This window comes from Cricetulus griseus, chromosome 7, assembly GCF_003668045.3.
Source record: "Cricetulus griseus strain 17A/GY chromosome 7, alternate assembly CriGri-PICRH-1.0, whole genome shotgun sequence".
NCBI classification, from domain to species: Eukaryota; Metazoa; Chordata; class Mammalia; order Rodentia; family Cricetidae; genus Cricetulus; species Cricetulus griseus.
Window position 1 is genome coordinate 31968946 of NC_048600.1, and position 25810 is coordinate 31994755.

A 25810-nucleotide genomic window follows, 5' to 3' on the forward strand; every position below is an offset into this window, starting at 1 on the left:
AGAATGAGAGCAAGGACTCCAATCGAGTTCCTAGTGTCCTTGGTGTATCCCGAGTTACTGCCATCTCCTTCACAACATTCCCATGTCTCAGGGCTGTACAAAACTCTCATGCACTGGGACTCGGCCCACATGAGGAAAGGGGCTCAAGTGTTGTTTAAGATAGGACACAGTGTCCCCTCCCACCATGCATATCTGAAGACCTGGGGCATACAGTTGCCAGGCGAACCTCACTAGATACGTTCAAAAGAATAAGATGAAGGAGACAAATGCAGGTGGGAAAGACCTCTGCCAGGTCTGAACTGGCTCAAGCCTCCATCCTCTGGGAAAGCTTCCGCAGATCTCAACAGAAGCAGGGTTAGCCAGGGATACGCACACAGCAGCTTTATAACATCTGGAACCCACTATCCATGTGTGAGTACAGGCAGCTTCCCCATCCCAGGAGTCAACCCACTGCGGGTTGACTGTGTTGTGAATGTATATACACTTTTTTCTGTCATTCTTCCCAAAGCTGCACTGGTTTCCCCAGCAGTTACATGGTTGGTTTTTTTTTAAGATTTGTTTTTATTTTTTATTATGTGTATGTCTATGTGTGCTGGGTGAGGGTTTGAGGCCTGTGGCGTATGTATGACTGCAGGTGTCCATGGAGTCCAGAAGAGGGCATCAGAGTCTCTGGAGCTGGTTGTTGTGAGCATCACAGTATTGGTGCTGGGGAACCATACTCAGGTTATCTGCAAGTGCAGTGTGAATGCTTCACTACTGAACCATCTCTCCAGGCCCTCATACCCTCTCTGACACAGTTACATTGTATGAGTAGTGTAAATGATCTAGAGGAGATGTAAGGTGAAAGGCATAGCTCTGCAGTGGAATGCCTGCCATATGCTCAAGGCCCAAGGTTCAGTTCTCAGTATCATTGGGATGTCCCATGTGAACCCTGCATCATTTCATGAAATGAATGTATTTGTGAGTGTTGATATCTGACTGGAGCTCTGCAAACAGTCTCAGGATAAGTGTGTGCTAAGTAAGCATCTTCATTTACTGTCACCTCAATTCTAATTCCACAGGGAAACCAGAGTCTCCAAAATTAACGTATAGATTCACACCCTAAAACAAGTATTTTTGTAAGTAAGACACATTTTCTTTGGAGACATTACTCAGACCTTCCTGGCCTTCCCTGGGGCTGTGAGTCCTCCAGTCTTTCTCGAGTACTTGTTTGGCTTCCCAGAACCATGGCAAAGTAGGCTCCCAATGAGACATTTATTTCTCTCTACAAATAGCAGGCTAGAAGATAGGAGAGTGGGTTTTGGGTGTCTCCAACAGTTTCCCAAGGGTTGTTTTATCTGCAGCATTGAGATTGGTGGTGGTGGCAATGGTTTGGGTGGTACTGTTTGTGGTGGCAGTGGTTTTGGCTGTGTGGTATTTGTGGTGTTGTGATGCTTGTAGTGGTGATTGTGGTGATTATTATAGTGGTGATGGTCATGGTTGTGGTGGCTGTTAGCAGTGTGGGGATTGTCCAGTATGGTGGCTGTAGAAGCAGTGATGGCTTTTGCCTTATTGTGGTTGTTATTATAGGGCCTGTGGTAGCCCTGTAGGTTGTTGTGGTGACTGTGATTGAGGGAACTGTGGTTATGATTGAGGGAACTGTGGTTGTAATTGTGGGAGCTGTGGTTGCAATTGAGGGAACTGTGGTTGTAATTGTGGGAGCTGTGGTTATAGAGGGTGGTTATGCTGGTTGTGGTGTTTGTGATTGTGCAGACTGTGGGAATGGTTGTTACAGTGGTGGTGGTGGTTGTAATATTTATTACAGTAGAAATTATGGTAACTATGATATGGTGGTGGTGATGGTGGTATTAGTAGTCATAACAGTCACTATTACTACCACAACTACCATCATTGCAACAATCATCACCATCCCCACAACCACCACAGCAATACTACCTGGTGGCTATAATCCATGTCCATACCTGAGCAGTCTCTGCAACAGAGCTACTCTCATTTAGATGTTCATCCCTTGTATCGATGCCACTGGAGCAAAATCAGCCTGTATGTTTAGATAGGAAGAAGATGTAAGCGTGTGAACATTTTGCAAGAAACCAGATGGGACTGCACTGATTTCCAAAGGCCACCCAATGAACCAGTGAGCATTGGGAAGTTTAAGTCATAGAAAGTTCCTCTATGACTGGAGTGGAAATATCAGAAACTTTGAAGGCAGCCCTTTCCAGTCCTAAGGACTCTGTCACCCCTAGCTTTGCTTCCCTCTGTCCTCACAAGCCCTTCTCTCCTTGTACTGTTGTCTCATGGGTAAAGTTGCCTTAGCGTCCACACTAACTTGATCTCATCCTTAAAGACCCTATTTCCAAATAATGCTGTACTGAAATAATGCTCACAACTTGGAATGTCAGCCTTTCCTATTTGAAGATCTAGCAATCTAAAATCACTAAGCCTTGCCTGAGCCCCCTGAACATGAACAGAGAGAAACAAAAGGGAGCTGGCTTGCTGTCTGTGAGAGTCAGGGCAGCCTAGAAGGACTCAGATAGAGAGCTAGCCAGAGACAAGTTCTTATTCTGTAAGCACAAGCACTTGAAGCTGCCCAGGGAACCTCTGGGTCCTATTGCTATGCCCTCTGGCACTTGGAGCCTCAATCTTTGGTCAGCAACCACCATGTCTTAGAAAAGAGACTCTTTGAGATCACTGAACCAACATGCAGGGCCACACTTAGTCCAAGGTGTGCAAGCAGTACCCTGCTAAGTACTGGAGTCTGACTTCCTAAGAAAGAGAGCCAGAACTAGCAGATGGTCACCTGGAGAGGGGATACACAAACCCTTTGACCAGCATATGAAGTTACAGGAACATACTCCCCAGCAGAAATGTTTCTGTATCACCTCTATTGAGAATACTGGTTAAACTCCATAGACTGATTCACATATGTCCTCACTGAATCTCATGGTACCAATAACATGACCGATTCCCATCATGAACCTATAAAACCCCACAGTACCATACAACGTAAATACAAAGCAAAAGAACACATCACACCCACAGACACTGACACATGCAAGGAAAGGGACACATTCCGGGTTCATGCCCTTCGTGAGCAGCTGGGCTGGGGATGTGGAAGTAAGAAATAGAAGGGGGAAGGAAAGCAGAAGAGAGGAGGACAGGAGCACATGCCGACATACGCCCACATCTTCAAGCCTCTGAAGGTGTAGAGGCCAGCTGAAACTCTACAAAGACAGGTGGGCTCGTGAATGCTGGGCTGAATGCCTCCTGCACCCCAGTGAAGGGAGAGTGGAGAAGCTTGGTAACAACTGCTCTGTGGGCTGAAAACAGCAAAACGAGAGGTGCAGCAGAGAGGACCTACCTACTGAGACAACTGACCGCTCCTGCAAACCTGCAGTCCCTGACAAGTCCAGCTCTCTGGAAGGGGCCTGGCTCCCTTCTAGAGCCAGCAGACAGGCAAGAAATGCTGATGATCACTGGCACCTATGAGAGGTAACCAGAGCCAAGAACCACATCCAATTAAAGAGAATGTTGCATTTCTCAACAGAAGCTGAAGCAAACCAACCCCAATAAGGAGAGGAAAAACAGAAAACACTAACAACAAAACAACAACAAAAACCCAAAAAACAGAAGTACCATTTGTCATCAGTCATAAAAAAATGGAAAGAGCATTAAAGTGTATTATATTTATAATCCAAGTAGAAAGGGAATAAATATATTTTAAAAACTTAAGTACAAAGGAAGGATTATGTGGAAAGTTCACATGCAAAATTGATGATGTCTCCCATAAATTGTAAAGAGATAATGGTGCCATACAATATACTTCAGAAGAATGCATGAATAGTTCAGGAGGGCTAGTTTAGTAGTAACCAACTACTAAAGAGTGTCTGCAGAAAGCAAACAAACAAAAGACAGAACTGAAAAAAATGAAAGAAGAATACTACCAAAGAAATAAAGCAAGAAAAGTTCCCAGGTGAAGAACATGAGCATTTCAGGGGAAAGGCCTTGCTGAGAGGCCAGGATATGAGGAAAGTTCCCAGTCAGGCTTTCCCAGAGAAATGGGCTCCCATAGGAGATATGGACAGGACTCTGACAAGAAAGGGGTTCCTCTACCAGGGCTGGGAAGGTTGGTACATCCATCAAGGCTACCCTGACACTTCAGCCTCGGGCTGAGTTCTCTCCCTGGGAACCATGTCTCTTCTCAAAGTCTGCCAGCTAACTTTTCCCTCTTCTCTTTTCTGAAATAACTGAGGTTATTTATGTATGCTCACTACAAATATCCTCACAACAATACCCAGTGTTGGATTAAATAATAAAGAGCTGGAAACAGCCACCTTTCCACACTGACACATAGAACTGACCATCACAAACAAAATCCAGGATGAGGGGAGAGAGGAAAGAAGAGAAGAAGAGGCATCCAGCAACAGCATGGGAAATTAGAAAACAGTGGAGTGTCCTCTCCCCCTCATGCCTCAGGGTGGCATTCTCTCATGAATGCACTGAACCACCCCACCCCAGTCATCTCCTCAGAACTCAGCCTGTGTCCCCACACCAGCTTCCACTGCTCTCTAACCTTCTGTCATAGCCCTGTGCTGTGCTTTCCATGACACCGCCATCAACAGAAGCTTCAGGGTACTGTCCCTAAAACCACTGCCCTCAGCAGATCAGTCAGGTCTCCAGCTGCCAGCCTCTGCCTATCTCTGCAGCTACGGCTGCCATTCTAATGCTGGCCAACCTGAGCTCAAGGCTCCCTGACTCCACCTCATCCTCATCTGTGGCTGTTCCTTACCCAGCAGCTAAACACTCAAAGGTAAATATCAGCCAGGCTTCCCATCTCCGTTTGGACAAAAGTGTTAGATTCCCAAGTTAGGGAGACAGTGGTTCACTGGGCTCAGCCCAGGGACACCAGATTGCCTGGGAACCCTGCCAAAATCATCTGTCACTTAGGGAAAAGTGCAGCAAACAACAGAGGACAGAGGACTGAGCTGGTGCTTGGCAGCTGCTGGAGCACAGCATCTCGTTGCTATTATCAGGGCCTCCTTTTGTCCAGCGAGTGCTGGTGCATCTGGGACTACTACACAAACACTGCTGAGCGAATGGCTGAGGATATGAAATTCAATCACCATGCAGGGGCTCCTTGTTTGTTTGGTTTTTCCCCCCTCCAAACTGGGCCTCTCTGTGTAGCCCAGGCTGATCTTGAATTGGATGGAGATCTGCCCAGTTCATGTGTGACTATGCTCAGTCAGCTCCTGGCAAGGTTCTCTGCACTCTGGTAGTGCTTCACCGATCACCACTGCTCAGTAACTTTCAACACTGACCTCTCAGGAGAATGCCAGCTTTGGGAGGAGTATTTGTTTATGAGATTGAGGAGGCTGGCAGGGGTTCCACCAACTGAAAAAGCTAAACCATTTGGGTAACAAGAGCTTGGGTCTTCGAGGTTGGTCACACAGCAAATTTCAACTACAAGTAATACTGAATGGTGAAGGTTGCTGGAAGAGAAATGGCCTGCACAGAGGCAATGGATGCTGCCCCCCCCATCTCTAGAAGCCTATAGAAGTCTCAATCTAGCACTGCCTGGTTTTGCTGAACAGATCCCCCCAGTGGACTCTCTGATTCCATGCTTCCCTGGGATAACACTCTCTAAAAGACATCTTATCTTATGATCTTCTAAGGCATAGTCTGTCATTGAATTTCACTTCAGTTCTAAAAGTTTCTATTCTGCCCCTTTATACTCATCATCCTCTTATTGATTTATAGCTGCCTCCACCCAGGCTGGACTGTAAACTTCAATAGGTGAAAATGGGTCATGTATCTGCATCTCCTCCAGCCCCTGCTACCTTTCAAGGCTGTGTTGGGCAGCTGTTCTCAGAAGCACACGTGAGCTTTGGGCCTTCTGTGTTTGCCATGGCCCTGTCTAGAGCCATGTATGGAAGTGGCCATCCCAGGGAGTTTTCTCAAACACAGCTTAGCTCCTACTAAAGTACCTGAGGGAAACCCCATGAGTCCCCTAATATGGGGGAGAGGAGTTCTTCCCAGCAGATATCATAGAGCCAAACCTCAAAGAGCTCCCAGAAGCCCAGATCTTCCTCAGTATAGTAACAATGCAAGACCCAGGGGAAACAAATAACACCAACCAGACCCTCTGGGTCTCTGAGCTTAGTTGGTGCCACATAGAGGCATCCAGGCACCCCATCTATCCTGGCTGTCTGCTGCCACAGAAGTCCCTGAAATTTCTCTGTCCCAATAGCTCTGGAGATTCCTGTTTGGCACTAAAGTGAAAGCTAAAATGTTTCAAATTATGGGTTTAAAAGGGATCACAGGGTCTCTATTGTCTCCAATAGAGACAAAGAGAGGCAGGAATGCTGTGGCACTTACCCCTTCCTCATGGTACTTCTCATAGCTTGTCATTGCTAGAAATGGAGCTGTGGCGTGGAGAAGAAGCACATTGTAGCCACGTGTGTACACCATGCATGATGTGTATTGTATGCCATAGAAAACATTTCCAGAATATGAAAGGCAACTCAGCAAGGAATCACAGCAAGTCACAGCAGTGAACAAAGTGCCTGGGGCTGTGACTAAGAGCCTGATTCCAACACACCTTTCTTTGGGCTCCTCAGGACACCTGATCCCCAACAATCTCCCATGTGTTGTTAACCTCCTGTCTACAAAATGAGCAGAGTTCACATGGTCAGACAGCCTGTGTCTGAGTCACACAGACTAAGCTTTCTTTCAGATCACATTTTTGTTCCTTATGATCATGTCCTTCCCACTTTAATCATACACCCCCCTTGGAATTTACCTACTTAGGTACAGGTGAAAGTTCTCTAGGAACCTAATGTCCTGATAAATACTGGGATCCTTTTCTCCTCCTTGTGCAGCCACTAAAACTCTTGCTGGGTCCTGAAAGGATTCCTGGCTCCAAATGTCTGGGACCCCAGACAGGAAATAGGGGGAATGGGCATTAACTATGAGTTGCCCAGAATTTCTCAGCAATGAAACTGCAAATCTAAGCTCAGAATCCACCTGTGTTTATTAAGAAGAGTTTCCACAACAGACTGAACTCCTTCACTTGGAACTAGCTTTCTGTGACAGAGAAGTTTGCTCTGTGTTTCGTCACTGGGGCAGGTGTGTGTGTGTGTGTGTGTGTGTGTGTGTGTGTGTGTGTGTGTGTGTAGAGTACCCTCCATTATCCTAGGGTCAGCCTGACCCACTGCCATGCACAGGAGACTGCATGGGTGACCGTCAGGTGGCAGTATATCTGCAAGGAATCAGACACTACCCGGAGGTCTGAGCCAAGAAGCTCAGGGCTCACTTCCAAATTTGACTGTGGGGAAATATACTAAGGGATTGGAATGGCAGGAACTGAAAGAGATATTTGAGCAGGATGCAGCATTCTTTGGGTCTGTCTTTGTTTGATTCAGTTTCCAAAACTCCCACCCAGGCCTCATCCTCCTTATGAAACACCGTTGTTTACCATTCCCATCAGATAGATGTATTCACTGAAGACAGAGAAGCAACGCAAGATTGCTATTTCTAGACTTTCTGTTCATTTCAATGTGAGATGCCATTTTGTTTGTCTTTTATTTCCTCTTACAAATGTAAAAGGGAAGACTTGGGGATTCTGGGGCAGTAAATACCTGAGAGCTAGACTGAAGCAGTGTGGCCCAGAAACCATCTGGCTTTCTCCTGAAGACAACAAAGAAAGGAGTGCTGCCTTGAGTTAACTCTGAAGCTCGACTGAAGGAGACTTTGAGCTAGCTGCTGATAGAGCAGAGCCACTGGGCAGCACTTAATGCCTGTTGTTGTAAAGCAACACAGGTCAGCCCTGGGAACTCACTGGAAAGGGTTCTGTAATCCTCACTGTAGAGAAAACAGAAGAAACTAAAGGCATTCTAATAAGTGGAACCCAGATCATGCCCCATGAAAGCTACATCTTGAGGGGGAAATATCATCTGGTGTCATTCTGTTCCCCATCATTGACTACGTGCAATTTTACTGAAGTCCACAAAAGGACTCCTGAAATTCCTGGTGTGAAGTGCTCTTGGTCTGGGAACAGCCTGAGGTGCACAGCTATGATGTCTGAGAATATGATCCCTGAGGGCTGCAGGTGTTCTGGAATTGGGAGGGGCAACCCGACCTGGTTCGAGACTGTGTCAGAGGCTTCCCGAAGCACATGGTCCTTTTTAATAAACAATTAGATTCAAAAGGTTGGGTGGTCGGTACCCAGTGCTGGGGGAGGAGGAAAAAGAGCAGAGGACAGCGGGGGGGGGGGGGGCGGGGGGGGGGGATTATGCCGAAGTGCAGAGAGGAGTCACCAGTGTGCTGAACCTTAAGCTGACAATGTGGACATTTAGGAAACACTGATCTTAGGGATCTGAAAAATGAGCTGAGATCCCAAGACCATTAAACAGGATGCATGTTCTGTGTTGGATTCCACCTGCAGTTTCCTTGGGGGACATACATGGGCCCCAGGGATGGTGACACTGAAGAATGACAGGTGGCTTAGGGTGCAGCCTGAGGCAGAAGCCAGGTTACAGTAAGAAAAGGAGGCAGGCCTCTGGAACCCAGCACGCCACACTCTGAAGCTCTTTGTCTAACTTCCTGGCCTCTGAAAATCTGCAAGAATGGCCGGAGGCTTGCTTGGGAGAAGATAGTAACTGCTGTAATTTTGAAGATTCATGTTCTGTGGGCCTGGGCCAGGCCTGAGGCTGGGGCAAGGTGCTGTCCTAGTCCATAATCCCAGTCCCAGGAATATCTACAGGAAGCTTTACTAGCTCCTCATGTCCAACCTGCCCTGGAACATGGGATGGGTCAGGTATACCCCTCTTTGAAGCTTTCATTTTGGAAACTGACTATCACAGGCTCATGCAGCAATGCACAGAAGTTACTGCGGTCATTAACCATTATGCCCAATTCTAACCTGACCTTATTCTCCTTTCACAAGTGAGCCAACACAGATCTATACAATACATGCCCTTGATGCCTCCTTGCCAACAGCTGACAGAGATCCTACAGATCACACTATGGCTGAGGCCTCTTGTCCCTGGGATGCCATACCTATCACAGTGGCATACCCCAGGCATTACATGTATGTTGCAAGCAAAGCTGTAAACAGTGCCCCACCCCAGCAAAGCTGGTCATATCCGAGCTCAGCACTTATGATTATGCACAGAAATGATGCTGATAATGTACTGTGAGCAAGCAGCTCCTGTGGAGGTTGACTGTAGGAGACTTTTGTTATTTCTTAGTGGGTCCTTCGAATTGTACAGAGAAATCTGACAGCAAAGCAGTTGTAGTGTCCCATGACAGTAGCCTCATCAAACATCTTCTCATGTTTGCACATTGCACAATGGTACACTTGCTTGTACATTATCACCCTGTGTTGCATTTATCAAAGCACACAAAGGGGCCAAGGGAATCGGACTGTGTCTGTTCTGTGTGAAGTAGCAGCAGCAGCAGTTGTGTGAGGTTGGCTTTTCTGGAGCAGAACATGCCAAACAGCAGTCTCCTGCCTTCAAGTCTCCTGGTACCTGCAGACAGCCCCCTTACAGGGAGAACTCTGAGTGGTGGACTTAGTCTGAGTTCACTTCCAGGGACAGAGAAGTGTGCTTTGTTTCGTTTTCTGGGGAGGTCTCATCTAGCCCTGACTGGCCTTGTACTCTTCTTATAATTGAAACTGTTCTTGAATTCCTAGTCTTTCTGCATCCACCTCCCAAGTGCTAGGATCATAGGAATATGCCACCTGGCATACCCTTGCCAAACTGGGAAGGTTTTACTTTAGGGGGGACTTCAAGAGTCCTCCACTGCTCTTCTTCCTTTACAATACAAGCCTGAAGCCCACTCTCAGATGTGATTTATCAAGGCACTGGGAAACTTCAATTTCAGCACCCTACCACAGTCAGACTTCAGAACTGCACTGAGGTTTATACATGGTGCAGAATATGGGGCCTCTGATAGCCTGTGACTGCCTGATGGGATCCTCCTTTCCCTGTTGCTCTGCCAGAGGCAGAGTCTGTGCTGTGATGGGCTTGAGTAAGCTCACATACTCCATCCATAGAAAAAAATTCTGACAAGGACACGCTGGCTCCAGCAGACACTCAGCCAGGAGAGCGTCCATCAGAGGCGCAATGGAGAGCTAGGGTAGAATTGGACTTGGCATAGTAATTAAAGAATCACCAAAGATCCACGTGTTTATTACTGTGACCAAAAGCAACTGGTGGGAGGAAGGGTTTACTTTGGGTCATGGTCCAGAGGAGGCAGTCCATTATGGCAGGGAAGACATGATGGCAGCAGCTGCTCAAGGCTGTGGAGGTGAGAAGCTGCTCACAGCTGCATACATCAGGGTGCGGAGAAAAGGGAATGCATTCAGCTTGTTTTCTTCTTTTAAAATTCTGTCTATTTAGTCTAGAATCCTGGTACATGGAATGATATTACCAACATCTGAGGTGGCTCTTCCCTCCTCAAATAGTTAAACCTCTCTGGAAATGCCTTCCTTTGAAGGTATTTCACAACCAGAGGTGTGACTCCTAGGCAATTCCAAATCTAGTAGCAGTAACAATGCAGATGAAGGGGCCGCCTGTAGCAGGGGCCGCCTGAAAATCAGGCTGCACTGCTAGCTGAATAACAAGTATGGTTTCAGAGAGCTTGTGACAATAGTCTAGTCGACTTTATACCTGCTTTCATCTCAAGCAGTTTGTGGGTGGATGAAGTGAACGGGGCTTGCTATGGGTCCTGGTAACCAAAGCTGGGTGGAACATTCTAACACCACTTTGTTTTTATGTGTTTGAGATTGGGTTGAACCTGGTTGTTGTATAAGTTTGATGCTGTTCATAAGAAGCATGTTTTAAAGGAATATAATCTGCCCCATAGAAGCTGCAAAAGCTCTGTGAGTTACACTAGGGGATGTGTCTGCTCATCTCATATGTCTTTTCTGACACTCCCACTCCAGAGGCCACACTTACCATGTACCCACAATTAGCCTTCAGTGTGCTCCTGTATATATAGACTATGTTACCCTGGTATGTACGTGCTGGAACACAGCACCATTGATCTGTACTTCTCAGCATCCCTGTGATGGCACTTGAACTGATAAACACTGAGTTACCACACCTGTCGCTGCACTGCTTGGGCTCTGCTGAGGCCCATGGCTAACAGCTGTCTCTTGTCTTATCAACAGCTTGTCAGGATGTCCAAGAGCCACATCAGCAATGAAGAAAGCAAAGCTGTCTGGAGAACAGATGTTGACTATTAAGCAGCGAGCCAGCAATGGTAACCACACCCTGGGGTCCCCAGCATTCCTGCTGTTTAGAGAAGTGGATGTCACTGCAGACCAGCTCTGCATCAGTGACTTAGCCCACTGTTTCGCGACCACAGAAGCAGAGATCATTAGACTCCACCTACATCCTATATCCCAAGATCTCCAGCACTGGGTCAGCTTTCTCACCAACAACCCGAGCATACTTTTTCTTCTTTTTTCCTTGCCCGCCCCCTCCCCCAAGGAAAATCAGAGACCTTGGGAGGATTTCATAAATAACAGCTAAGCCACACTAGTCCACAAATCCTAGATACAGCCCCACAGTCTATCCTCAGGTTTGGATCCCATAAACATAGTTCATTCACTAGCTAGAAGTCATTTGCAAGCTCAGAGTCAATGCCGTGGCACTTCTGGAGTTATCTATAGCTAAGCATGAAGAGAAGCAGTAGCTAAGTGTCAATGTCAGTTCCAGCCAAGATGGAGGACAGCTCTGCCCTGTTGTCTCAGGTCTCAAACTGTAAATGAGTTCCTTCTCATGGTGTAGCTACATGTTTTCTTTGTTTGTGTGTCTGCTGGTGCATTTCTTGTGGGAGCATGTTTCCAGGCATAGAGATGACACACTGACTAGTGTCTCTGAGTTCAAGAAGCCATGATGTCCCTTGCAGAAGATGATTGTATGGGTTGTGTCCTTCAGGGAACATTAAGGAGCCTCGGGATGTAGGATTGGTTTTGGCTCATGGCCTAAGGAGACTTTATTTAAAACACATAGAACAGGGCTGGGTAGAAAGCTCAGTAGGTAAATTCCCTGCTGTTCAAGCATGAGGGCCTGTATGAGACCCATGAGAAAAGCCAGTGGTGACAGCATGCTCCTCTAACCCTAAAGTTGTAAGGGAAAGAGACAGGCAAATCCCTGAAGTCAATATAGCCTAATCAGTGAGCTTACAGTTCAGTCATTGGTTCTGTCTTTTAAAAAAGAGAGAGAACAACCAAGTAAATACATCCAAATCAGAATTTGGGCCTCCACACACATGTACACACACCTTATACACATACAACACCACACATAAATAAAAAGCAAACAAAAATTCAGAGGAAACACACAGAACATGTCAGCTAGTGAGGAGCTGATCAAAACCAGGGTGTCAGAATCTGGCAGTACCTCCTAAGCCTCCCTGAGACCCAGGGCTTCCCTCACTCATCAGCCAAGCTGGTTCCAGTAAGAGACCCAGGGCTCAGCACTCCCCCAGGCAGGTTGGTTCCAATAGCCACTAAGCAGAATCTGTGAGTAAGATTTGCAAGTGTTGGGTGCATCCTCACCAAGAAGTTCCACCTGTAGTGTCAGCATTCAGAAACAGTCACTCTGAAGCCAGAATGGTAGAGTCCCTGACCCCTTTTGCATGACACATCCTGGATGCATTAGAAATATAGTAGCCAGGGCTGAGACATCATCATTTCAGACTGATAGAGCCACAGTAACATCCCAGTTCAGACCCTAGACTCTAAGTTATGCTTCTGGTCGATGGCTGTCTCCTCTAACCCCAGATGAAGGCCAATTGCAGTGTGCAGGTACCTGGGCTCACGTCACGCCCTCTCTGTCTGTTGTTTCATATTATTTGATGTCCTAAAGGTAGTGCAGTGCATCTGCCTACAGAAACCTTTCCTCTGCCAGTGACAGGTGTAAATAACAACATGTAGCTCATCATTCTCCGGAGACATACCCACATATGTAGTGCCAACTTAGGGACTTGGGCACTATGAGCCAGTGTCCCTTCTGCCCAACACAAAGGCCGGGGAAATGGAAGTCAACTAGATTTTCTGCTTTTCAGAAGGTCTGGGTCCCATCTGCATGCTCACCTTGGCACCCCAAACAATCAGCACAAAGAGCTTGCATTGAAACACCTGCAGGCAATGTCCACCACTCTCTTGCTCACTAAGAAACCAAGGTCCTTGCCAGAAAGAAGATAGGCACTGAACTCCAGCCAGGCAGCAGGCACTGGCAAGACTAGCCCTGGTGCTAAGGTGAACACCTCTTAGGAGGTTGTTGCTCTAAATCTGTATCACTCATCAGTAAAGAAAGTAGTCATTGGACAAGGAACATTTCAAAGGAGAAGAGAAGGAAGAAGCTCGAGGGACAGCTCACACTGGACAGCCCCATCTAAACAGCATGGGCAGGCAGCTCTCAGCTTCAAACTTTCACCCCTCTGCCAGCAGCCCTGTTTTTGTGTGTGTATTTTGTTTTGTTTTTCTTGTTTTTTTGTTTTGTTTTGTTTTTAACCCTCTATCTTATAGTAAAACATTTTTGTTTGGTTTTGTTTTCTGCCCACTAAAAGCAACCCCACAGACCTCTCTCTTTCTCTTCTTTGCTAGATAGAACTCTTGGACAAACACTACCTCCCTTCAGCCAGGCTTCACGGTGCTTTGGGGTGTCTCTGGCCTCCATTCTGGGACCCTCCATCTGCAAAGCATAAAAACAGATTCGGCAAGGCCTGCCCTATTGCATACTTGCCCATTGGTCTGCAGGAGGGACAGGTGACCAGTGATACCCACAAGCCCAGGATTGTCATGTTTGAGGATAATGAAATCTAATTCTTAGGTGATTTGTGTGTCCTCAACCATGTAAAATCACATAGTCCCTGCCATATTGATAGTGATGATACAAAGTTGTCAGCAGCAGAACAAAGCAGACCAGATGTTGAAAATATCCATTGTAAACACAGGCAGTTACATATGCCTGGGTTTGCAGGACTGGCTTAAGGAGACACCTAGGCTCTTGCACATTGGCATTTGCTGGCCTGGACTGCTCAGGCCTAGATAGTCAGGTTCACACCCTTCCCAGTTTTGAAAAAGTCTGGGGTCAGATTCTTTTAGGGCTCATTATGGAAGCCTGGTGTGCAGGACATTATGTGCAAAAAGTGATGAGGAGTATAGCTAGGAGAATAAAGGGTCAGCAAAGCAACTTCTGCCCAGAGTCAAAGGGCCCCAGATCCTGAGACTTTGGGCATTCAGCTCAAATCTTACCTATCAGGACCAAGGTTATTTCTAGAAGGTCTTTACTTTCTCTCAGTGCCCTGCTCATAAGGCAGGCTGGGGTGGGGAAATAAAGACATACACATTGTGATTCTTTATAAATTCAATGATACATTTCCCAAGAAAATTCAGTTCCAAATGGAAAAAGAACAGAGAAAACAATGTGTTCCTGCAGCAGTGTTTTCAGGCAGTATTGCCCTAACGTGATGATTTTGCCATTCCAGGTATAGAAAATGATGAAGAAATCAAGCAGTTAGATGAAGAGATAAAGGAGCTTAACGAGTCCAATTCCCAAATGGAGGCTGACATGATCAAACTCAGAACTCAGGTAACAGTTTGTGAAGCCACAATTCTAGCTCCGGTGTGGAACCCTGCTTCTTGCTCCTCTGTGCTGCTATGTGCCTAAGCTGGCCTAGAACTCCTGTGTCAACTGTCAGAGCACTGGGCTTTCAGGCATGTGCCAGCATCCCTGGCTCCAGTTCTAGCTGTAACATGAAACTTTTAATTCTAATTCTCACAGAGTAGCAATCCTTGTACCAATGTCAAACCCTAGTTCTGGTCCTCTGATGGCACCTCAGTTCTGGTATCAGCAATTCAGCCTCAACTCCAGGTCTAGCATGGCGCCTCAATGCCAGTTTTGACAGAAAGCCTCTGTTCTAGTGGTAGTTAGTGCTGTTGCTTAGAGAGGGAGGGAAAGCACCTCCTGGGAGAGGTGAGGTTTCTTTGTTTTCCCATTTCTCCTCGATTTTCCCCCAGTGGGTAACGTTGCCTTCTGTAGAATCATTGCATGGTAATATTTTTGTAACACAGAGGCCATATGCTATCCACCTACCTATGTGTACTTTTGTGTTCAGCCATAGTGTGAATATGTGAATTTGTGAATAGCCATTCCCAGAGTATCACCTGCTCTATGAAAGGTGTGGGTTTTCTTGCAAGGTCTTTTAAACCGTTAGTGTTATTTGATCATTTTACATCATCAACAGTGATGGTGGGAGCTCCTAAGATTTCTGAGAAGCATTGTCTATTGCCCGTGTCTCTTAGCACATGGACTGATCTTGCATTTATATGTGAGTTCCCAGAATTTCATGGCCAACTGGGAAGATGAGGGGAGAGCTTCTTGGAGCACTTAGATGAGTGTCTACTAACAGAGGAGCCTTCCCAGCCCTGCTTGACAGTCACTATGGCACTCACTGTGGCAGGTGTCACCATGGACACACATGTCACACATGACCACTCAGGTCCTCGGTGAAGCACTTTTCTCCCAAGGCTGCATCATGCTCCTAAACTATGCATTAACACGGAGGTAAACTGGAAGCAGATTAAGGCTGCAATAACTTCTGTCAGGGTCACACTGGAACCAGGAATAGAAAAAAATCACAGCCAGGGTTGTTGTTCCACTTAGGTGACTGGAGTCCTGCTCAGGAAGATCCCAGACTTAACTTTGGCAAAGAACTATAGGGTAAATCCTTGAAAGAAAATTGATGCTCCATCTGGGTATTTTGGTGTCTCAAATCCTTGACCAGTGACAGAAAAGTTCCCCTGCCACCCACCCACATTAGTCCATTTCTGTTGCTGACGTATACAATGCTATAGAGGTTCAAGGTGTGGAGAAAGCAGCCCCATTTTCACTCATGGTTCTGGAGACCCAACATCAGGGGCCACATCTGGTGATAGTATTCTTTCTGCTAGAGTCCCCAGATGGTATGGCTTATCACATGGTGAGGGACAAAGAGTATGTGTGCGTGCGTGCGTGCGTGCGTGCGTGCGTGCGTGCGTGCGTGCGTGCGTGCGTGTGTGTGTGGTCATATAGTCATTTTTCCTCCTATAAAAGTACCAGGCTCCTATCGGCCAACTATGGGTCTACCCTGACAACCTTTCCTCATAGTAATCACCCACACAGGCTCCATCACCAGTATAAGTGTTTAGATTAAGTTTTCACTCCTCACAGTAGGTATTAAATGCGAAGCACAGGGATACACAAACCCCATCCAAAACATAGTGCCTTTCTCTAACCTAGGGCCATTGTTGTTAACCATCCAGTGTGTTCAGTTCACTGTCTGCTGTAAGAATTCAATTTGAGTGGCAAAGTTAACTACTTACTGAACAGGTGAGCCCACCATTTGGTAATATATTCCAGCAGTGTTTGTGGTCAAGTTGGTTCAACCAAGATGGTTTCTGTGATTCCTAAGTGTTCTGTGCTTTGCAGCTATATATACAAAGTCAGTCTCTTTGGCCCTATATAAACTTGGATCAAAGGTCCTAGGCACCCAGACACCTCTCTGGGCCAGCATAATGGCCAAGGACCATATTCACTTCATTCCAATTCAGTTGTACTCAATGCAACACAGGGGCTCAAGGTGTGTTGAGCACTTAGATGAGCGCTCCCAGACCTCAGTCTCAATTCATTAAGTTAAGTACAACACATCTCATCCAGTCAAACTCAGTTCTCACCCACTGTATATAAATTTTAACAGCTTATACAGAGGCACAAGCAGAGAGCTACAAAAGTGAGTTGAGCACACTCTGGATCAGGAAAACAGAAATTGAATATATGCCTGGTAGAGAACAAGAAAGAGAAGACTAAGACTCATGAAACAAGGCATGGCGGGGGGCAGTAAGGTGGATGTAAGCTGGGTGACTGTGAGATGGCCCAGGAGAGAGAGGATGCCATGGGCGATAGGAAGGGAACATTCTAGCACAGAAAATGCAGGAGCAGAAGGAAGAGGGTTGATTGGAAACCTGTAAAGAACCTGTATTCTGTTGTCCCCAGTTGGGCTCAGCAGTTTTATTGGGGAGGGAGAAAAGAAAGACATGCTAGAACATGAAAGAGAAATCATATCTCAGACAAGATTGCTAATGAGAAATTCCCTGGCATCTGGCTCTGTCCTTTCTAGTTTTGTGCTAAGTAGACCGGTGTCAGTCTTGCAGCTGGTCTTCAGCTGCTGTGTTTGTGAACCACTCATCAGATTGTGGTTTGTTTTCTCTGTGATCTAAAATTCTCTATGTAACTCAGTCTCGGTCTAAACCCTAAATACCTCTAATTTGATCCCACTTCAGTCTCATAGGGTAGTAGACAGCAGGGGACCACTTTGCTATGAAGCTTTCCTCAAGTCTCCCTCCAGTGACTCACCCTGTCTGTGCATCTTCTGCACACATCTGTGTAGTGTCACACTGGCCTTGGTTCTTAGCATCCAGGAACCACAGAACAAATGTGTTGGCTTCTGGACCCAATAGCCTTTGTCATGATAGTTCTGTTCCAGGCTCCTGGCTGCTGCCATACAGCTCTATACAGCACTGTGCGTGAGTTAACCTGAATGCATCACAAAATGATGTCATTCTGTTGGGTTTACTATACCCACTGAAAGAAGCAAAAGAGGCTCATACATCTCTCAAGAATGGGCCTTGAATTGTGTTCGATCTCTAGTAACTCCTTCTGACAGAGGCTATCTTGGAAACACTTAGGCCCAGAGGCAGATAGAGCCCAGCAGGCAGGCAGGTAGACATGAGACTTGCTCAGGAGGAATAAATCTGTAGTGTGTGATTGCCCTTTGCACGCTTCCATGTTGGCTTAAAGATGCCCCAATCCTCATGACCTTCTGTCATGATCACAGAGGACCAGTGAGTCCCCAGAGATCAGATCCATGCATGCTACCTGAGTGAAGAGCCAGCATTCTTCCCTGAGGTCCAAAACAGGCACATTCTGACCCAGCCCTCATCTTGCAGCCTGGCTCTTCACATACCACTGTGGAAGACCAGTACTTTTGGGAGAGCCTGGGGCGGGGGAAAGAAATGCCCCCCTATATAAACTCCCCATGGCACTCCGACTCTGAGAGTGGCCACTGTGTATCGTAGTTTTGACAGCTTCAGTAGAATTAAGCACCCCAGGAAAACAGATATCTTGCTGCCAGTGTACATAGAGGCTCCTGCCTATCCAAAGAACAAGGAAACTAGAAAAAAAAAAAAGACCTAAGGAAGCCAGGATTAATAGTCTGAGTGGACTCCCAGGGTCACAGTACCTTAACATAGGTCTTAGGCATGTGATCTGAGTCCACAGGAGAAACTGAGTGCAAGGTCCACTTGGAAGCTAGAAAGCCAGATGGTTGAATGGAAGAAGAAAAGATTGTGAGACTTAGAGGTGCCTACAATTCTGCTGTGTATCCAAACACCCTCTGAATGGCACCCCACACATGGGCTGGTGTACATCTAAACAACCTGGGGCTGGTGGGGTTAGTCTATACATGGAGATTGAAATTTACAGGCCACAGTTGCAGCCTGAGCTCCCTTTCTGAGTGGGACTTGTACTAGGCCTTCCCACAGTATCTATACTTTCCTCTATGGCTTAGTGGCATCTACACATGAGATTTGCTTGTTTTGAGAACAATGCAACTCAAGTCTCTACCTTCTCTTGGGGGGGGGCAGGGGTGCTCCTGGAAATAAAGTGTCTTTGACTGGAAAGACACTTTAGCTTCCTTCAGACATGTGAGTGGGAAATGCAGGTTAGAGGGGGAAATTATCTGAAACAGCCCTATGAATGCTGGTGGCTGTATCAAGGTATAGCCTGAGTCTTGACCCACTCAGGTTTCTCTGATTATTCCTGTGAAGTCAGGCTTATGGGTGTAAACCCATTGCACAGCAGAGAGAAAGATAACACACGGAGAAGTGGGCCTAGAGCCCTGCAAAGGTTTCCTGAGATGGAGGACCATGGTGGCCCTAGGCACAAATGTGAAGGGTTGGATCCCGGGAACCTATATGGCCAACAATTAAAGCATAACTGCGTGGCTGGCAGAGAAGCCATGATATCCATTCAAGGAGCTACCAGGATTATTGTCCCCACTTCCCCCCGCTTCTCCCTCTGGCCATCCTGCCACCTCTTTGAAATATATTTTAATCCCAGTTGCCAAGAACACAGGAAGCCTTGGATTCCAGACCTAGCACCACACTAACTGGGTAGAGTTACATCTGATTGTAATACCAGCACTTGGGAAGTGGAAGCAGGAAAATCAGAAGTTTAAGGTAGTCCTCAGCTACATGGCAAGTTTGAGTCAAAAAAGGGGGAGTGGCAGGTGTAGTTAGTCTCTCATCCTGCCTGCCAGTTGAGGTTTAATATTAATTATAATTGTTTGGCCAATGGCTCAGGCTTCTTACTAGTTAGCTCTTATAACTTAAATTAACCCATTTTTATTAATCTATTTATCGACATGTAAGTCGTGGCTTTTACCAGTCTGCAGACATATTGTTCCTTGGAGAACTGGATGGCGGCTCCCTGACTCTGCCTTTTTCTCTCTGTTTGGATTTCCCGCCTAGCTATATTTTGCCTGGCCATTGGCCAAAGCAGCTTTATTCATCAGCCAATAAAAGTAACACATATTCTCAGTGTACAGAAGGACATCCCACATCATTTTCCGTCTAATTAAAAAGGAAGGTTTTAACTTTAATGTAGTAAAATTATATATAACAAAACAGTTATCAAGCAAAAGTTACAGTTACAACATTTAGTCTATTTTTGTATTTGGCAAAATTAAATAAGATATTCTATCATCTATCCTATCTTTGTCAGTTTAAAGTTTTATATCTAGTTTAGCTTTTATCATAACAAGAAAAAGTATCTGTCTTCAACTTCATCAAAGACCCCAGAAGGATATAATATTACCTAAGTAAACTGGAAGTGCATTGTAAGCAACTTCCAAAACTCTAGAAATAACAGCTATATCTGGCTGCCTGGACAGTCACCCAAAAAGGAACCTGCATAAATTGATGTCCTCTGTGCTAACCCACCAGCCAACCACTGGCTCTAAGGAATCAAGCTGTCTAGAAGAACACATCTTCGGCCATGGGCCCAAGGATTGCTGCCCCTAGGGCCTCCTTCCTAAGGGGTGACTGCTTACGCATCCACTTCTGGGCCTGGGAGGTATCACTGGGATGGTGTTTTAGTAACTGTTCTATTGCTATGAAGAGACACCCTGACCACAGCAACTCTTTTATAGGAAAACATTTAATCGGATGCTTGTTTACAGTTTCAGAGGTTTAGTCCATTGTCATCATGATGGGAGCATGGCATCAGACATGGCAGGCTGGAGACGTAGCTGAGAACTACATCCTGATCCACAAGCAGAGGGGGTAGGGAGGGAGGGACTGGATCTAGCATGGGTTTTTGAAACCTCAAAGCCCTCCCCCAGTGACATACTTCCTCCAACAAGGCCATAGCTACTCCAACAAGACCACACCCCCTAATCCCTGTCAAGTCCTGGTGACTAAGCATTCAAATCTATGAGCCTACTTGTGGGAGAGGGGGGCATTTTTATTCAAACCACCACAGATGGAAACATTAAATTGACAAAAAAAAATGCCAGAATGTTGACCTGGGTGTCAGGGGAGGAAAGCATATGGCTTCAAGGGTTCCCCCACCACCCTATAGGACAAAGGGAACATGTTCCTTCCCTGGAGAAGTCCTACTAACAAACACTGCTGCTTTGTTTCTCAGATATACTGACTATCTCTCGGAATTTCATAGGCCCCAGCTATAGGTGAGAGGTGAGAGCCTAGAATTTAAGCCAAGTGCAATTAAAGGATGACATGAAAGTGAAGGAGAAACTGAGGGATAGAGACACCCATGAGAGAGGACCTCAGTGTAGGGGACACATGGCAAGTCCTGAGCATGGCACATCTTAGCTTCCCAACCCTGTGAGGTGGAGGGGAATTCCCACCTGATGCTAGCACTCAAACCCGTGACTTTGGTAAATCTCCATTTCTTCCAGACTTCTTAAAACAGTGGTTCTCAATCTGTGGGTCGAAACCCCTTTAGGGGTCACCGAAGACCATTGGAAAACACAGATATTTACATTATGGTTCATAACAGTAGCAAAATTACAGTTATGAAGTAGGCATGAAAATTTTACATTTGGGTCACCACAACATGAAGAACTGTATTAAAGGCATTAAGAAGGATGAGGACCACTGTCTTATGAGAAGGAGGCCAAACCAACAGATCAGTCAAGCCTCCACCTGCATACACCCACTAGCCAACCACATGGACACAGACCACCCTTCAGAGCAGATAGCAACACCACAGAAGGAAATTAACATTGATCCTATAGATCCATGCAGTTCCCACAAGACAGCAAGGGCAGATGGGCAGGTAAAACTACCCAGACTTGAGAGCAATCAGTGAAGGGAGAGCAAGCAGGCTGGGAGGACACCTTCATGGGTGCTGTGGCCAGCACCATGTGTTCAAATGTAAAGAATCAAAGACACCAACCCAGGTCCCTCAGATGGAGCCTCTGTGCTCAGGCAGAAAGCGTCTGTCCTCGTCCTACAGCCTGGTCCCTCACAGCCAGTGTGCACGCTCCCTGCAGCCTGCCTTATGTTACATGTCACCCAAATGTGTGATTTCAGATCACCACAATGGAGAGCAACCTAAAGACGATTGAGGAGGAGAACAAAGTCATCGAGCAACAGAACGAGTCGCTCCTGCATGAGCTGGCCAACCTGAGCCAGTCCCTGATCCACAGCCTCGCCAACATCCAGCTGCCTCACATGGTAAGTGACTGAGCCCAGGTGAGCGCCTCGGAGCCTCCGCAGTCCACCTCACTGAGTAGATGTCTGTTTCATTGTCCATGGTCCTTCAGTTTTTGGTTGTTTTTTGGTCACCACCCTGAAACCATACCGCTAACTGCTAGAAACATTGGTGGGGCTGATCATATAACATTAAGTGTGCTCTGAGTAGGCCTGTTAAGTATTATGGAAACAGTGGCTCTATGCTATGATGCTGTTTTATGCTTTTGTGAATATACTATTCAGAAAATAAAAGTTGTATATGAACTACTATTTAATATCTCGTAGGATCCAATCAATGAACAAAATTTTGATGCTTACGTGACTACTTTGACGGAAATGTATACAAATCAAGATCGTTATCAGAGTCCAGAAAATAAAGCCCTACTGGAAAATATAAAGCAGGCTGTGAGAGGAATTCAGGTCTGAACAGCTGCTCTAGTGCTGACTCATGCTTAAAAAGGATGCCTCTTGTTTCTTGCTGCTGTAACTTACCAGAAAGTGTTATATATTTATTTCTGTTGGAACAGTGTTATGCTACAAGACTTCATAATGGTTTTGTGTGCTTTCGAGATAGTACCTGCAGACTAGTTTTGGATACATTCACATTTTGTACGTTTTCATATAAGCTGACATAGTGTGATTTGCCATGTAATGTTTATAGCTGCTGCTGTCTGCATATTTGGGGGTCTCTATATTTCTGAAGAGGTAAGCTGATCAAAACAGAGTGTAAATTCTTTTTAATGCTTTAGTGATTAAATGTTTTAGTATTTTGAACTGAAATGGACAAAAAGAAAAAAGGGAAAAAAAGCAGGTTTGAATGATCACTTTGTGGCCACATGGCCACTTTTAGACATTATCATTTTGCCTCAGGTTGGAGGACTTTGTGGAATTTAAGAAATACATTTTGTGTGCATATTGTTTCATAGCAAGAATTGGTTGCAAAAAAATGCTTTATTTTTGAACAATGCTTGGAAATATTATGTGACTTTTTTGTTTGTTTGTTTTAGGAGGATGGTGTATGGTGGGGGCAATAAATGAGGTTTTTTGCATTCCAAGGAAATGGCATATGGATTAACTATAAGAAATGAAATAAGTAATTTATTGTAAGACAACATCAAGCCATGGAAACTTGGCAGAAGATTCAAAGCAGCTTAAACAGCACTTTTAATTAACTCCTAGACATTACATGGTGGGACTGTGGAAACTCCGTTAACACAGGAGCTTGTCAGAGGTGGACAACACGAAGATTTCCTTTGCATTTTCAGTAACCTTTGGAGCACCCTTCTCTTATTTCTCCTAGAGCCCTGTGCCCCTCTGAACTGTTACCACAATATAGCTTACCTAGCAGAAGTTGATTGTTTTTCAATTTGAGAAAAAAAAAAGGTAATTTAAGCATTTATCTCCCCTTTTCACTTTCAAAAATCATCATCATTCGTTATTCTTGTTTCACATCTGAGGATGAAGGCTAACGGCTGTGATTGCCCCGGTTACTGGATGGGATTCTCTGCTGGGCGGGTGGGAAAGCAGCTCTACCCTTCCCTGTCCTTACCTGCCCCAACTCTGACTTTGAATAAGCCTTGGTCCTATTCAGAACACTCTGGACACCAAGGCCAAGGACGTTCACGTTCTGCCCCCGCTGGGTCCAGCTGACTCTAGCGTCTGCACAGCCTTGTTTGGTTTATGGTGACCTAACCTGAGAAGGAATGCAATCAGATTTTAAAGTTACTAAATATACTTCAGCACTTTTTTTGCTTTAAACTAGATCATCTTAGACTTGTTGATACCTTTGAAATTTGATGGTCTCATCCCAAATGACTGCACTATATGTATGCATACGGCCACTTTTGATTGCTGCGCCCCCTTCTGAGTAGTCTTTGACAATGTGTTGTGTTCCCCGACGTCGACTTGATTTCCTTTTAGTAGCATCTCTCTCTTCCATGTCTTGATGTTATGCAGGAAGTACAAAAGTACTTTAAAATTTTGTTATGAAATAAATAAAAAAGATGGGTTTTGTAAAAATAAAAAAAAAAATATTTTTAGCAGAACAGGACTTACAGGGTCATTGTCCCCACAATGTGCCAGTCGGCTCTTTGCACTCGCCTTGTCCTATATATCTGTACGGAGGTGTGCAATCCTGTGTCAGTCGCCTTGTGACACTGAAGTGGATGAGTTATAGAGGAGGCCCTCAAGGCTGACCCAATACGGTTACTAAGGGAGACTACAGGGATCTCACAACAAATATTCTGATACAATACTCAACCTCGGTATATATATATATGTATATGTATAAATATAAGAATATCCCAGCGGCACTTTATACTGTTCACTGTACAAAAGCTTACAGTTTTCCACAAGGACTTTAATACCTAGCTGGGGAAAAGATTATGTAATTACTTGGGGCACTGCAGGACCTTCTCTGTCCAGCGCCCCCTTTCTGTTGTGCGATTAGTTGTAGCTGCCACGCTCAGAATTGCCTTTTTGAGAGCTGAAGCAAGGTGCTTACTGTCACCTGATGCCATACACATGGTCCCAGGCCCCCATCCAAGGGGGAAGGGGGGGCTCTGTTCATAGCGGCACATGCATTTCCCCACCGCGTCTTGTCTGCAGCTTCCTGGCCAATGTAGTAATGCTTTTAGTAGAGTAATAGGTAGTATCAGTTTGGATTCTTATTGTTATCACCTATGTACAATGGAGAGGGGTTCTAAGCACAAACCTGCTGCTCATGTAACGTTGGTACATAATATCAAATCAAAAGTTATCTGTGACTATATATAGGGATCACACAGTGTCACATGTTAGAATGCTGACCTTCCACATGGGGTTATTGTGAGTCATCAGAGCATATTTATTATAACTTATTGTTCATATTCATTTCTAAGTTAATTTAAGTAATCATTTATTAAGACAGAATTTTGTATAAACTATTTATTGTGCTCTCTGTGGAACTGAAGTTTGATTTATTTTTGTACTACACGGCATGGGTTTGTTGACACTTTAATTTTGCTATAAATGTGTGGAATCACAAGTTGCTGTGATACTTCATTTTTAAATTGTGAACTTTGTACAAACTTTGTCATGCTGATGTGAACACATCTTACTCTGAATAAAAAGGTGTTGCCACGTTTGTAGCACGAAGGATCTCCATTGGGTCCGAGTCTTCACTGGAGCCTGGAGTGCCATCTGGGCTCCTGGAATCCTTACCCCTGGTCTCTTGCCTGTGGGATTGGGCTGGAAGCTGGGGGCATGCGTGGAGGGGTGGTAGTCCTCGTGCATCCTGTTCACTGTGCTTCCCAGAAGGGTGGTGTTGCCTCCTTTACTGTCACTCCCGTCCCTCACCCCTGCCCTATCTGAGATCCAGCCTGAGCAGCTGAGGTTGCTTCAGTGCAGGTGTCTCCCAGCAGCTTGGCTTGAGAGTTACCGTTCTGTAACTCTCACTGGCAACAGCACTGCTGTTAGTGACTGTAAGCCCATATCCAGAATGCCAAGTGGACTGTAGTGGCTTTCACGGGTCTTCCTTACCCAGAATTCAGTCTGTGATAACAGTCTGGTTCAGGTATACTCCACCAACTACAGCGCCATTTGTCTCCCACAACACAGTGGCTTCAAGGGGCCAGTGTGGTTACTTCACAAAATGTCCCACGTTGGCTTCTGTGATTGCAGCCTTGTGGCTGATTAATTTTAATGGGGTGCTTTGTTCATGTACGTAACAGAGCACATAGCATCACATGGCTGTTATTGGTTACTAAGCCCAGGAGCTCACAAAGGATACAGTGCTGCTTTCAGACTGTCAGTAGAGCAACAAAGTCACCTATGAAACGTCACTGGCCTCTTAAATATGACACATCATCCTATTAATAAAATTTTAAAATCCAGCAATACCCTCCTGTAGCATGCACAATCCCCTAATACATAGAGGCTAAGGAAACAGCCCCTGAAATGTTGGTTAAACTGGAACCTCACTCCCAGTGGTACCTTCTG

General features: G+C 45.6%; 1 protein-coding gene across 7 annotated transcripts in view; it reads left to right on the forward strand.

Moving 5' to 3' along the window:
• The window catches only part of Myt1l (myelin transcription factor 1 like), a 134217-nt gene extending 110087 nt beyond the window's left edge, over positions 1-24130 (forward strand). For 4 of the 7 annotated variants that reach the window (XM_035447771.1, XM_035447772.1, XM_035447776.1 and 1 more), the window contains 4 exons: positions 11174-11265; positions 14503-14606; positions 21671-21814; positions 22118-22258. In XM_035447771.1, coding sequence (XP_035303662.1) covers positions 11174-11265; positions 14503-14606; positions 21671-21814; positions 22118-22258 — 481 coding nt within the window. Of the gene's footprint in view, positions 1-11173; positions 11266-14502; positions 14613-21670; positions 21815-22117; positions 22259-22839 lie in introns of those variants that run through there. The other 3 variants (XM_035447774.1, XM_035447775.1, XM_035447770.1) reach the window with 3 other exon arrangements.
• The last annotated feature ends 1680 nt before the right edge of the window (positions 24131-25810 follow it).